Below are 13,535 nucleotides of genomic sequence, written 5' to 3' on the forward strand. Positions count from 1 at the left end.
GTGTAGCAGCGGACAGATGGGAGTGACAACGGAAATCCTCTTCTCTCTCCTGCTCCATGAACTGGAGAAGTTTTCTAAGAAAGAGCAGAAGGCAGTGGACCGGGCGGGGGTGGCGTCCTGGGTGTAGGGCATCCGCGACAGGCTGGCCAGGAGAGGCCTCTGCCCAGAGGTGGCCAGCGTGGGGCGAGAAGGGAGCCAGCGGCACCACACAGCCTGGCACGGCCTGCCCAGGAATCCGGGCAGGACACAAAGCCAGAGACATTGGAGCCAAGGGCCTGGGGTGCCCAGTCCTGAGGGTCAGCAGGGGCTGGGCTTCTTGCCATCCCCAGACCAAAGCGGCAGAGACAGACCAGAGAGGAGGGCGGTCTCCTTGCAGTTGTCTGAGGAAGACGTCCAGATCTGGAATCTGGGCCGCTCCGAGGCCAGGGTAGGGGATGGAGCAAGGAAGGGCACCTGCGGAACGCAGGAGTGGGGAGTCCCCACCCCCACGCACCGGCGGGCAGGCCGGAGGCAAGAGCAGGAGGCAAGGAGCACAGGCTGGACACGAGGTCAGAGAGTGACCAGGGCTGTGAGGGAACTGACAACAGGTGACGGAACTGGGCTGCTTTTGGGCAGGTCAGAGACGCCGGGTGGAAGACAGGACACCCACTTACATCTGAGTTTCAGATATAGAACAGGTACATTTTAGTGTAAGTCTACCCCAGATAGTGCATGGGATAGGCTTACACTTTAAAAATCACGCATTTTTTTTTAAAGATTTTATTTATTTACTTGACAGAAAGAGATCACAAGTAGGCAGAGAGACAGGCAGAAAGAGAGGGGGAAGCAGGCTCCCGGTTGAGCAGAGAGCCCGATGCGGGACTCTATCCCAGGACCCTGAGATCACGACCCGAGCCGAAGGCAGCGGCTTAACCTTACAGAGCCACCCAGGCACCCACGGATTTTTTTTTTTAAATCTGAAATTCACCTGCAATTTTTTTTTAAGATTTTATTTATTTGACAGAGATTACAAGTAGGCAGAGAGGCAGGCAGAGAGAAAGAGAAGGAAGCAGGCTCCCTGCTGAGCAGAGAGCCCGATGCGGGACTCGATCCCAGGACCCTGGGATCATGACCTGAGCTGAAGGCAGAGGCTTTAACCCACTGAGCCACCCAGGCGCCCCTCAACCTGCATTTTTATTTGCTAAATCTGGCCACCCTTGCTGGAATGATCCTGGAAGTCTTCTCCAGCCCCAGGGAGGGGGCCCGGAATGCTGGGTCTTGGGGGAGGCACAGCTGCATTGTGCAAACAGGAGCAGACCGCCTGGCGGCCGAATATTTCCCACGAGATCTGTCCCCAGCCCAGGCGGTGAGGGCAGGACGGGGGCCATGGAATTCCACCCGGGCCGGAGGGACTGGAAGCCAGCTGGCTGCTTTCCTCGCCATTCTGCACGTAGCTCTCGGCCCCCTTCTGTCCACCCCACGGTCCCCAGCCTGGGACTTCTGGCCTTTCTGAGCTCTGGTGCTGAGGGTGAGTCTCTGAGGAGCAGAACCCCTTCAGCAGCAGGACCCGGCGCCTCTCTCCTCCAGACCTCGCCGTAGCCCATTCAGCTCTGCCCGGCCTCCTGCCTGCCCGCCCGGTTGCTGCCTCCCTGAGCCTGCCCTGTGGGCTGCAGGCTCGCCCTCGCCTCCCCATGGGCAGCCGCTCTGGACATCACAGCCTCAGGAAGCCGCCCCGCCCCAATCCGAAGCAGCCCTGCCTCACCCCCAGAGGGGGGAGAACTTCCCTTGCTTCCCTTCTAGGGGCTTTGGCAGGTTGAATCATTAAGGGGACATACAACAGATGAGCAGGAAAGAAACACGTCCATTAACACGACAGTGCACGGGAGATGATGCGCAGGAACACGGAGAAACCCTCCGGCTGACCGAAGCCGTCCCCTTAAAGACCACCTCCAGCTAGAGCCAAGGCAGATGCCGGGTGGGGGGTGGGGAGTCCACTGGGGAGGTGCACAGGGAAAGGCTGCAGGATGTCCCGTGACCCCCTTCCTGGCCCCCCCCCCCAGGCAGGGAGCTGCCCCTTGGGCTTTCCCTTGTGTCTCTGGCAAAAGGTGACTTGATTTTTCAGAGCTCCTCCGGCGTCGGCGGTTCTTAAAAATGACCAGGGAACGAGAGAGGCGGGCCGTGGGGCTGTCAGCCTGCAGGGCTGCGGGAGGGCTGGGCCGGTTCGCACCGCACAGGGGACACCGGAACTGGGGGCTCAGCCTTTCCAGAACTGCTGGCGTCTCCTTCCCTCCCTGCCCTGGGTGGCGGTTTGGTTCCTCATGCCCCACACCTGTGTGTTTCTCCTTTTGTAAGATTTTATTTATTGGGGCGCCCGGGGGGCTCAGTGGGTTAAGCCGCTGCCTGCGGCTCAGCTCATGGTCCCAGGGTCCTGGGATGGGCTCTCTGCTCCGCGGGGAGCTGCTTCCCCCGTCTCCGCCTGCCCCTGATCTCTGGCAAATAGGTAAATAAAATATATTTTTTAAGATCTTATTTGTTTACTCGGCGGACAGAGGTCACACGGAGGCGGAGAGGCGGGCGGGAGCAGGGGCCCGACGCGGGGCTCGATGCCAGGGCCCGGGACCACCACCCGAGCCACGGGCGCCGCAGCTTACTGCGGTTCCTACCGCAACCCTCGGGGCGCCGTTCGGCGTCTGCCTCAGGCCCGGGCCGTGGTCCGCGGGTCCCGGGCCGGGCCTGCCCGCCCGCCCCCCGCGGCGCCCCGTCCCACACGGAGTCGCGGAAGCGCGAGACGAAGCCTCGGGCCCGAGCACGACCCGCAGCGCGCGCGCACCCGCCGGCAGCGCTCGCGGACGGCCCCGCCCCAGCCCGCGCAGGCCCCGCACCTGCTCGGCCGGCGCAGCCCCGGACGCGCGTCCCACTGCCCGCGGGGTCCCCGCCGCCCGCGCCCCTTCCCAGGCTCGAAGGGTCGGTGTCGCGCCAGGACCGCACACTCCCGAGCGCGCACCTCGAGCCCCGGCGAGGTCACGCCTCTGTTCTGACGTCACACTCTGCGGGGCCGAAGAAAGGGGGGAGGGGCCCGGCGCCGTCCCCGCTGGTCCCGCCCCCGTTTCCTAGCAACGAAGCCACGGCCGCGGGGCGGGCGGGGCGGGGGCCAGGGTCACGTGGGCCGCTGCTGGAGCCCGCTCGCTCCGGCGCGTGCGTACGTGCATTCGCGCGCGTGCGCGGAGGGGAGGGGAGGGAGGCCGCCGTGCCGTGCGCGTCCCCGCCCCTCGACGTCGCCCGGCGCGCGCGCGCCCGGCCCGCCCTCCGGTTCTTATAGCGCCGCGGGCGGCGGTTGGCGGCGGGGACGGCACGGACGGGGGTGACATGGCGGCTCCGCGGCTCGTGGTGCTGGCGCTGGCGCTGCTGGGCGCCGAGAGCGGCTGCGGGGCGGGTGAGCGTCCGGCCCGGCGCGGGCGGGGGCGGGGCCGGGGGCGCTGGAGGGGGCGGGGGTCCCTGGACCCCGCACGGCCTCCGCGGAGAGCCGGCTGTGCCCGGCCGAGGGGACCCCCGCGCGGCGTCGGCGAAGCCTGGAGCGGAGCCCGCCGTCCGCCCGGGCCGCCCCCGCGGTGCTCGAGGGGACGCGCGGGGGTCGCCGCGGCCGGGGGAGGTCTCCGGGCCCGCGGGGGATCGTCGTTCCTGGCAGGATTTGGGGCCCGAGTCGCGCCCCGGGGAGGCTCCTGCGCCCGCTGTAGCCGGGACGCCGGAGCCCTTGGAGGGAAGCCGGCGCGCTCCGCCGGTTCGGGTTTCTGTCCGCCCAGGGGCGCGGAGGGAGGTGGCCGCGCTTCGCAGGAGGGGAAACTGAGGCCGGGGCCGGGGCGGGGGGCGGGCACGGGGACCAAGGTCGCCGTGAGGTCGCCTGGGCAGCCCGGGTCGGAGCAGGACGTGTCGGACGCGCGCGTCCCCGGAGCTCCTCCCGGGTGTGGGCCGTGGTTGGGGGCGGGCGGGGAGCGCCTGCTGGGGCCCGGGTTCTGGCGAGCCTGCGGGGGCAGCAGGACAGCCTGTTTTCCCGGTGGAGAGGGGCTTCCTGGGTGGACACTTCCCGTCCTGCTCTGGGGCAGAGGTTTCTCCGTGCGGGCCCTCGGCGCAGCGTGCAGGGAGGGGGCCGCAGCGCGGGGGGCGGCCGGTCTCAGCTGGCCGCCGCCGGTTTGCTGACCGCCCCTGCGCGAGGGCCGCGGCCCCGGCGGGCACAGCCGCTGTCGGCCGGCCGGTCTCTGGAGGGCTCGGGTAGGAGCCCGCAGGCGAGCTGAGCGCGGAGGACAGGCCGGAGTCGAGCCTTCGCAGACCGCTGCCCGCGGCCGCAGGTGCCCACGCCGGCCGCGGTGGGGGCGGCGACTCTCGGTGTAGTCTCTCTGCTGGGTCGGGAAGCGCAGCCCCCAGCTTGCCCCCTCCACCTCGTTGCTGGCTTCCGTCTGCACGGCTCTGGCAGGGAGGCTGGAAGGACCCCTGCCCTCTGCACACCGTGGGGGGCGGCTCTGTGGGGCGTCTGGACCCACGCGGGACCGCATCTGTGCTCTCTTCCTTCTCGCTTTCTTGTTTTTTTTCCCTAAGATTTTGTTTATTTACTTACTTGAGAGTGAGCAGAGAGAGCATAAGCTCGGGTGGGCAGGGGCAGATGGAGAGGGAGAAGCAGGGCCCCCGCTGAGCAGGGAGCCCCATGTGCTGCTGAGTCCCAGGACCCTGAAATCAGGACCTGGACCGAAGGCAGACGCTTAACCCGGCGAGCCCCACGGTGCCGTGTCCTCTCCGCTCTGGCAGTCGTACATCTCTCCTCCGGGGACTCAGAAACACCGCACGTCCCTGTTTCCTCTCCTGCCTGGGTCAGCGTCCCAGAGACTTTCTTCCGGGGGCTGTGCCCACAGGGGTTTCCGCCGCTGACGGGTCTGCCAGGTTGGCACCCACGTCGGCCGAGGCCGCAGGACAGGGCGCTCTCTGGGACGATCCTGGGTCCCGTCGGCCTGGTTGGGGTGCAGGTGGACACCGGTCAGCTGGCTGGTCCTGCTGCTGCGGACGGGTCTCCTGTGGGGAGGGGAGCTGAGCCGCCTGCCAGCGCGAGCAGGGTGGTGGCGGGGCGGGTGCAGAGCCAGAGCCTGTGGCTGGCGGCCCAGAAACGTTCTCTCGCTCCTCCTACCTGAGCAGGCGGCGGAGGTGGGGGGGGGGGGGGTGCCGGCAGCTCCTCCGGTTCCTGGGCTGTTCACCAGAAGGCCAGGCTGGCCTCGCGCCCTGCCCCACCGCCTCAGGGCGTGGAGGAGGGCGGCTGTTTTTAGATGAAGGTGACTTGACTTGGAAGAGCCTCACGGTCACATGGCCACAACCGAGTCTTTACTCTTTGGTCTCTCTCTCCCCTGTTCGTCCCTCCTGCCCCTGTGAACTCCCTGGGGAGCCCCTCCCATCTGCCAGGCCAGGTGGGGTCCCCTGCTGTGTGTGACCCTCAGGCAGGGCCGCAGTGTTAGCCTGGGGTTCCTCAGACACGCTGGGGCAGGGGGGCCCTGCCTGGGCCTCTCAGAGTGGAGTCCCCTGCTCCTCGCTGGGAGAAGCCCCCAAGCCTGTGGGGGTCGGGCCTCGTCCTTGTCTCCCAGGGAGGTGGGGGCAGCTGGGACCGATCCGACGGTTCTCGCAGCCCGTGGCTGAGCGGACAGGGGTGCAGACGCGGGTCCTGAGGCTTCAGAGAGAGGCTGCCTGTTGGGGGAGGGCCGCCTCGGGCCTCACTTCCTGCCCTGACTCACCACTCCCAGCTCCGCTCGGAGCCGCCGCTGTTGCAGTCTTGGGAAATTGAGAAACGCGGCTGGGGGGTCCTTCGTAGACAGACTCTGCCGGAGAAGGCTGTCAGCCCTCGTGCGGCTGCCTGCCTCTGTCTGCTGGTCACCGTGCCGTCTGAGTCCTGCAGGTGGCCTCCAGGCTACCCCCGTCCTTGTGGCTGGCAGCCTAAAGCTGGGAGCTTGTGTGGCCACGTGGGTACGCGCACGCGTCGGCGTGTGTGTATCTGTGCTCGAGGGCCCACGGGGGTGGGAGGGGCCTCTTGGGGGTCCAGGACCTGTGTCCAGTCCACAGTGGCCTTCGGTCCCACCTCCTCCCACAAAGCCCCTCCCCCCCCAGTGGGGGCGCATCCCGGAAGCAAGACTGTGTGTGTTCAGATCCGGCGGGACGGGGTAGGGGAGCTGTCAGCCCGCGGAGGACTCCCGTGCTGGGGACGCTCTGAGGAGGAGCCGGGCGGTCCTGCCCGCGAGTCACGGGAGAAAGCCACCCCGCCGAGCCCTTCCGGGGTTTTGGGTTAAATTTTCTCTTCTTCTGTTTAAAGATTTCATGTATCTGAGAGAGCGCACGAGGGGGTGGAAAGGGGCAGATGCCGGAGCAGGCTCCCTTCTGAGCAGGGAACCTGATGCGGGCTCCATCCCAGGACCCCAGGGTCACGACCTGAGCCGACGGAACCCCCCAGGTGCCCCTTCGGGTTAAATTTCTTGGTGTCTGCTGATGACGGACTAGTTCTCGTTGGCGCTTGCGTCTCCTCTCGGGGTTTTTTACCCAACTTTATGCTGTGGGCGTCTCCCTAAGGACGGAATGGGAAAACGCTTGTTGCCAGTCGCCCTGGGTGGCGCTCTGTGTGGCCACATCTCTGGGCACGGTCTTCTAGAAGGCATGTGGTTGGGTGACGGGGTGAACAGTTGCTAACAGCTGGCCTGAGACTGCTCCGTCCGGGAACCTGCTCTCTCAAGTGGCCGCCGTCCTGCAGGAGGTGGACAGGGACAGGGCGCGCACGGGAGCGTCTGCTGCTGCGAGCCTGGGGTAGGGCTCCGGTGTGGACCGGGCTTGCTGCTCCCTGCGGCCTCTAGTGCGGGGTGGGGGGTCCCCTGCCTGGCTCATGCCCTGCTGCTGCCTCAGGCTGCTCACCGTCTGGTTCTGAGCGGTTTTCGCAGTTCGCGTCCTAAAGAGAGCACCGCGCCCTGACAGGGAAGTTCGCCTAGTTGGACATCGAGAGGACGGGCCCCTGGGGGTCCACCTCGGCCTCTGGGCCATCTCTGTAGTAGCTTTGTGGCAAGTGAGAGCAGAGCCCTTGACCTTCCAGAAGAGGCCATCCAGCCAGGGCGGGGGCGGGCAGCTGGAAGCTCCAGGCCCCACCTGCGATGGCCTTGCTTTGAGGGGGGGAGGGGCGTCGGCAGGGGCGTCCAGTGAGGGAGTGGTGGCTTGGGCTGTGTAAGTTTACTTTCTGTTTATTGTTTAAGATGTTTGTGTTTTGAGAGGGAGCAGTGGGAGGGGGTGCGGGACAGGCCGAGCAGGGAGCCTGATGCGGGACTCGATCCCAGGCCCCGGGCATCACGACCTGAGCTGAAGACGAGGCCCGACTGACCGAGCCACGCAGTTGTCCCCAGGTCTGGTGTATGCTGAGTCGGCGGGCCCAGGCTAGTCACGGGCTTCTGCTCCCACAGCTGAGATCCAGCCAGCTAGTTTGTCTCCGGCCAGGACGCTGCCTCGAGCCCTCTGATCTGAGCCCCGCGGCCCCTCTGGCACAGTGGAAGGAACCAGTCGCTTATGGCCTCTGCTCCGGGCCTGTAGTGGCTGGGCTGTTGCAGGCTGGCCCGGGGCACATGGGCCCATGCGCAGGCGGCTTGGGGCCCCCGATGTGGGTCTTTTCTTGCCCTGATCCCTTCGCTCACATCCTGTCCTGTGGTCCCCAGTGAGCCACATCTGGACCTCCATCGATGACGCCGGCTCCAAGACGCGCCTCACCTGCACCTTGAACAGCAGCACCACCGCGATCACGGGCCACCGCTGGGTGAAGGCAGGCAGGGTGCTCAAGGAGGACGCCCTGCCCGACCTGAAGACGGAGTTCGAGTGAGTGGGGCCCCGAGGCGGGTGAGCCCCAGGCCCCTCCCTGCGTCCCGCTCGCTCCGGACAGATGTTGGGCTCGAGCTCTGCACGCAGCCCCGGCTGTGGGGTGGCCAAGGCCAGGCGCTACTGGATGTAGGGCCTCCGAGACCCTTCCTTGCTCTCCCCAGCTTGCTGGCTGGGGTGGGCGGGCAGACTTGGGTTCTGCCCAGCCTGAGGTCTCGACCCCTCTAGGGCTTCTTGCTCTGAAGCCTTGTCTCGGTCAGGAAGGCCCAACCTGAGAAGCAGGGTCCTGTTTGTGGTTTCTGGCGCGGCCAGGCAGAGACTCAACGGAAGCAGGCTCCCAGTCAGGGAGGGGGTGCCGGTTCCCTGTGCCGACACCACGCCGCCTCGTCCCTCCAGACTGTGACCCTCTGGCCGCTCCTGGCCCTGACTCTGCTGGGAGCCCCCCGCGGCACGCTGCGGCGTGAGCTGTACTCGGGCAGGGTTGGTGCTCCGCGCAGGCCGGCTCACCCCGTGTGTCTGCTTGCAGAGTGGACTTGGGGGAGCGCTCTGGGGAGTACTCGTGCATCTTCCTCCCAGAGCTGGCGGGCAGGACCAACATCCAGGTGAAGGGTGAGCTTGGCAGGCCCCTGGCACATCCGGGGTGGGGGCGGTGCTGCCCGCCAGCCCGGCAAGGCCGGCTGCGGAGGCAGCAAGCGTGGGCTCAGGCCCCTGCCTTGCCCGGTCTCCCCCTAGGGCCCCCCAACATCAAGGCCGTGAAGAAGTCAGAGCACGCCACAGAGCGGGAGATGGTCGTGCTGGGCTGCAAGTCGGACTCCTTCCCCCCGGTCAGCGAGTGGGTGTGGTACAAGATGGAGAACTCGGGGGAGGTGAGAGACGATCGCACAGGGGACGGGCTGGCCTTGGCCTCGGCCTCGGCCTCCGCGCCTACAAGGTCCGCCTGCCCCCAGGTCATCAGCAACAGCTCCCAGAGCAAGTACTTGGTGATCTCGTCGGAGACCAAGACGGAGCTGCACATCGCGGACCTGGACCTGGAGGCGGACCCCGGCAGTTACGTGTGCAACGGCACCAGCCCTGAGGGCACGGGCCAGGCCATCGTCGTGCTGCGCGTGCGCAACCGCTTTGCGGCCCTCTGGCCCTTCCTGGGCATCGTGGCCGAGGTGCTGGTGCTGGTCACAGTCATCTTCATCTACGAGAAGCGGCGGAAGCCGGACGAGGTCCTGGACGGTGAGCCACACGCCCTCCGCTCCTGTAGGCCTGGGGTTGGGGGGGCCGCTGTCCAGCAGCTCCGGACAGAGGAGGGTGCTGTGGGGTGAGGGTCCCCGGCCGGGGGACTCTGGCCTCTGTCACGGGGCTGTCAGTGGGTGGGCGTCCCCCGCTGCTCCCCCTGCCGACAGGCCGTGGCAGCGAGCTGGTTCCTGACCTGGCGCAGACCGCAGGCTGCGAGGGCCACGTCCCAGGGGCGGGGCTGAGGGGGCTGGTGTGACGCCACTTCTGACGGCCTGTCCTCCCCTCGCATGTGGCTGCACACGGGCACAGATGAGGACGCGGGCGCCGCGCCGCTGTAAGTCGGGGGGGCGGGGTGGGGCGCCCGAGCGGGCTGGCGGACGGTGGGAGTCGGGGGGGCTCCTGAGCGACCAGACACCCGCCTCCCACCCCAGGAAGAGCAGCGGGCATGTGAATGACAAGGGCAAGAACGTGCGGCAGAGGAATGCCAACTGAGGTGAGGCTCGGGGAGCAGCGAGGGCGCGGGGTGCCCGCCAGCAGGCCGCCGGTTCTGAGAGCCCCTCCTGCCCCCACAGCGGCCAGCCGCCCTCTGCGGCAGCTGGCAGCTCCGTGCCTGGCGTTTGCAGATCCGGTGTTTGCAGACCCACGTTCTTCCGCTCAGAGGACGCCCGCCCCACGGAAGCAGACCCCACGCAGGGTCAGATCACAGCATTTCTTTCTTTTTTAAACTAGGGTTTTCTACACATACAATTCCTTCCTTAGGGGTTTTGTTTTTCCTTTTTAAAGATTTGCGAGCGCCTCAGGGGAGCCGTGAGCTTCCTGCGAGACTGCTGTCCTCGGCCTTCCCCTCAACTGCCCCTGCCCACCTGTCCCCTCTCGGTCCCCCATGTCTCGCACCCGTCCCCTCGCTGTCCCTTGGGCGTCTCACCATCTGTCCTGTCGCGGGGGCTGTGAAGGGCACACTGGCCTTTTTCTGGGGCTCTCCCTCCTGTGGCTGCTGGGCCTTGTTGGGACCCTCCGTGGAAGGTCGCAGGTCGTGCACAGTGCACGTCTCAAGTCGTGCTGACGCGGCGCCTCGGGTCTGTGTCGTGAGCTGCCGGCAGGTCCCCCGGGCCCTCCCCGGCCCCCTGTGCCCCTGCCGGCGGCCACAGCTACAAACCCCTCCCCAGCTGCTCGCCAGCGTCCTGACCGGCCCAGCACCTGTCTGCTCGCCAATAAAGAAAGGCTGATCTGTCTCTTTGTCCTCGGGCCTCTGCGCGTGCCGACCGGGTCTTCAGGAGAGCGAACGGGGGGGGCTTAGGGTGGCGTGGTTGGGGTCCTGGGCTGGGGCAGGGCTGACAGGCTGGCCCCAAGCTTCATGGCCAGACCGGCGGGGCGGGGTGCTGGGAGTGCTCCAGAGCAGGGCCAGGCCCCCAGGCCAGGCAGCTCGTACACACAGTGCCTGCACCCCTGCCCTGGGCTGGAATGCGTGCGGGCTGTGGGGCAGCTAGGACCTTGTGGGAGCCCCAACAGAGCTAGCCCTGGGGACTTAGCGCCAGCCCAAGAGGGGCTGCCTGAGGCCTGGAAAGAGAGGTTGTCCCTCCTGAGCCTGGTGCCCAGGAGACGGGGGTCCCTACTGGCCGAGCACAGCCTGACACTGGGCAACCTGGGCCACGCGGACGGGGTTGAGGGGCTGGGCGGCGGTCTGGGGGGAGCAGATCGGAGGAGGCAGGGCTTCCCGCCTGGCGCTGGAGGGAAGCTGTCCCAGGGAAGGGAACAGGCTCCTGCGGGTTGACCCTGCAGCCCGAGGGACTTTGTACGCCTCCCTTCCAGACATGGGCCCAGACCTCCAGCAGGACTGGAGGCCGGAAAGCAGGGTTTGGGCTTGAAGTCTGATGTGGGGGAAAGCTCCAACACAGCAAATCCCTAAACGTTGAAGACAGGCCCGGCCTGCGAGCCCCCAGTCGGTCTCCCAGGCTCTGGAACAGGACACGCGGCCCGTCCGGGTGGTGGTGGCCCCAGGCACCTGTCCCCACTGGGTCCAGGCTTCAGCATGGCCCCCAGGACGGCCGCATCCAGCTGTGGGTGTTGTCGCTGGGCTTCTGTGGACGGAGTGGGGTCCTTTACTCGCCACCATGCACACCACAGCCTGGGGGATGCCTGACGCCCACGTCCTGGGGAGGAACCTAGCTAACAGCCCCAGAGCTGGGGGGAGCTGTGGGCCTGGCTCTTCCCTTCCGCCGTCGCCAGAGGGAGCTGTCGGGGAGCCACTGAGCCGGGCTGAGGGCCCCGGGAGCCCCTCCTCTACAGAGGCTTCTGGGGTTGCACCCGCCAGGCCCCACGGACCCCCCAGCTGGACGTGCCTGCGCCAACATCCCTAAGCCTGGGGCTCCTCGGGGCACTAGTCACGTTGGCTGGGCACCCCTGGGCCAGCTGGGGCCAGGGGCTCTGTTGGGGACTGGCCCTGGTCAGGGTGGGGGAGGTGGCGAGGGGCTGCCCCCCCCCAGGGATGCTGCCAGGGGCCCCAGAGCTTGGGTGCAACCCACCTCCTCCCCCAAAGTCAGAGCGGTGGGCATTGGGTTGCTAGGGGTCTGCATCCCCTGAGAGGCCATGGCTGTGTTCATCGTGTTTGTGCTGCAGAGTTGAGGGGCTCAGGGCCACATCCAGATGGGAGGTGTGGTGGCTTCTGGCAGGCAGAGCATCGGGCACTGGGGGGACGTCGCCGAGCACGGTCTGTGATGTGGCGAGTGAGGCTTGGTCACCCGTGCTGACCCCTTGTTGGTCCTCCTTCCCTAAGAGACCCTCCTCCCCCAGAGAGGTACCCCTCACAAGACACAAGGAGCAGAAATGGGGTCACTCCCAAACAGCCTTGTACATCTTTAACCCAGAAGTACTCGCCCGTCCGTTGGTCTGTGGCACGCAGGGCTGTGCGGCCCCCTGCTGCTGCGGGGGAGAGCTGGTCAACGGCCTATGAGGCCGGCCTCGGTTTCCCCCGAGTGGGATGGAGTCACAGGATTTGGTGAGATCATCTTTGGTGAGTGCTTGGAGGCTCCGGAACCAGCGTCTGGGGACTCCAACTAGGGGCGGGGGGCAGAGGGCTGGGGCTGGGGTGTCCACCCCATGAACAAGGGCACAGAACTGATGCCACTTGGAAGCGTCCGCTGGCATCTCTGGGCCCACAGATGGGGGCGCCCGCCTTTCCCTGGGCACCTCCCCAAGACCGGGGTGCCCCCGGGCAACCCCTGCGTTACAATGAGGGCCTCACCCAACAGCACAAGAGGGAGCAGAAACCACGTGAGAGGGGTCGGGGCGTCCTTGGAGTCTGGTCCTCCCACGCCAACCTTGCTCCTACCAGGGCAGTGATCTCTGTAAGGAAAGGGAATGTCCGGGGAACCCTAGGTCAGCCGAGCTGGGGACTCCGACCTGGTCGTGCAGACAGCGCGAAGCCAAGGCGGTGGTCTGCTCTGCCTGTGGTCACTCGCTACCCTGGGCAGGGTACCAGAGCCGGCCCTGCACCATGGTGGCTCTCAGACCTCAGCCCTCTGGCCTGTCACCATGGCTGACGGACATCCCGTGGCTCCCGAGTCTGACAGTGGGCTCTCCAGGCCACCCCTGAGGCTTGAACACGCACCTGTCACCAGGCCATGGCCTTATTTTGTCTTCCGGGTCTGTTTTCACCCAGAGGGTCCCCAAACTCTAGGGGCTTCGGGGCTTTCGACCTGGACTTGCCCCAACTAGAGAGGAAGCAGGCTCATGAGTGCCAAGAACGGCTGGGGAGCCGGGCAGCTGGGAGGTCAGGAGGTGCCCGCAGAGCCTCTTCTGGGGCCCAGGAATGGTGAGGAAGAATGGGGCAAACCGGATGGTAGGCTTGGGGTTTCTTTCTTTCTTTTAATTTCTCCCTCCTCAGGGGAGTGGGAGAGGGAGAAGCAGGGCTTTCCACCCAGCAGGGAGCCCGACGCGGATTTCTATCCCAGGACTCTGGGATCGCGACCTGAGCCAAAGGCAGAGGCTTAACGACTGAGCCACCCAGGCGCCCCTGGGGTTTAGTGAGGGGTCCGAGAGCACGTTTAGGTAACAGACCGTTGTGAACTGACCCACGGTTTGATAGCTTGATGATTGTCGTCTCTGATTGTCCCACCCCTGGGACCTTGAGATCCTTTCTCCTCCCACAAGCCAGGCACCATCCTGCCTCAGGGTCCTCGCATGGGCCACGCCGTCTGCCAAACTCTTCCCACAAACGCAGTCCTGGCACCAGCCCTCCCTTCCTTCCGGTCTTCCCTCAGACACCACTCCGAGCACCCTTCTCATCCCCTTCCCTGCTCCGAATCGGGTAGCGCCTTCTGATGGGCAACAGAGTGTCTACTGAACGTCCCCTTTACTACGTTGATCATCCCTTCCGCTCCTGTCAGCAGCGTGCGGGTGGCCGGAATCCCAGCCCCTGGGTCAGGTGCTTCCTAAACATTTGTGGAATGAATGCAAAAAGA

The 13,535-nt window shown here is 66.3% G+C and overlaps 1 protein-coding gene across 1 annotated transcript; it reads left to right on the plus strand.

Moving 5' to 3' along the window:
- Positions 1-3,259: 3,259 nt before the first annotated feature.
- Positions 3,260-10,307, plus strand: BSG (basigin (Ok blood group)). The gene is made up of 8 exons (XM_045992043.1): positions 3,260-3,412; positions 7,692-7,848; positions 8,375-8,457; positions 8,581-8,714; positions 8,796-9,072; positions 9,385-9,409; positions 9,507-9,568; positions 9,648-10,307. Exons 1-7 carry the CDS (start codon positions 3,346-3,348, stop codon positions 9,565-9,567), a joined length of 804 nt encoding a protein of 267 aa, XP_045847999.1. The 5' UTR covers positions 3,260-3,345; the 3' UTR covers position 9,568; positions 9,648-10,307.
- Positions 10,308-13,535: the final 3,228 nt, after the last annotated feature.

This window comes from Meles meles, chromosome 20 (genome assembly GCF_922984935.1).
Source record: "Meles meles chromosome 20, mMelMel3.1 paternal haplotype, whole genome shotgun sequence".
NCBI lineage: Eukaryota > Metazoa > Chordata > Mammalia > Carnivora > Mustelidae > Meles > Meles meles.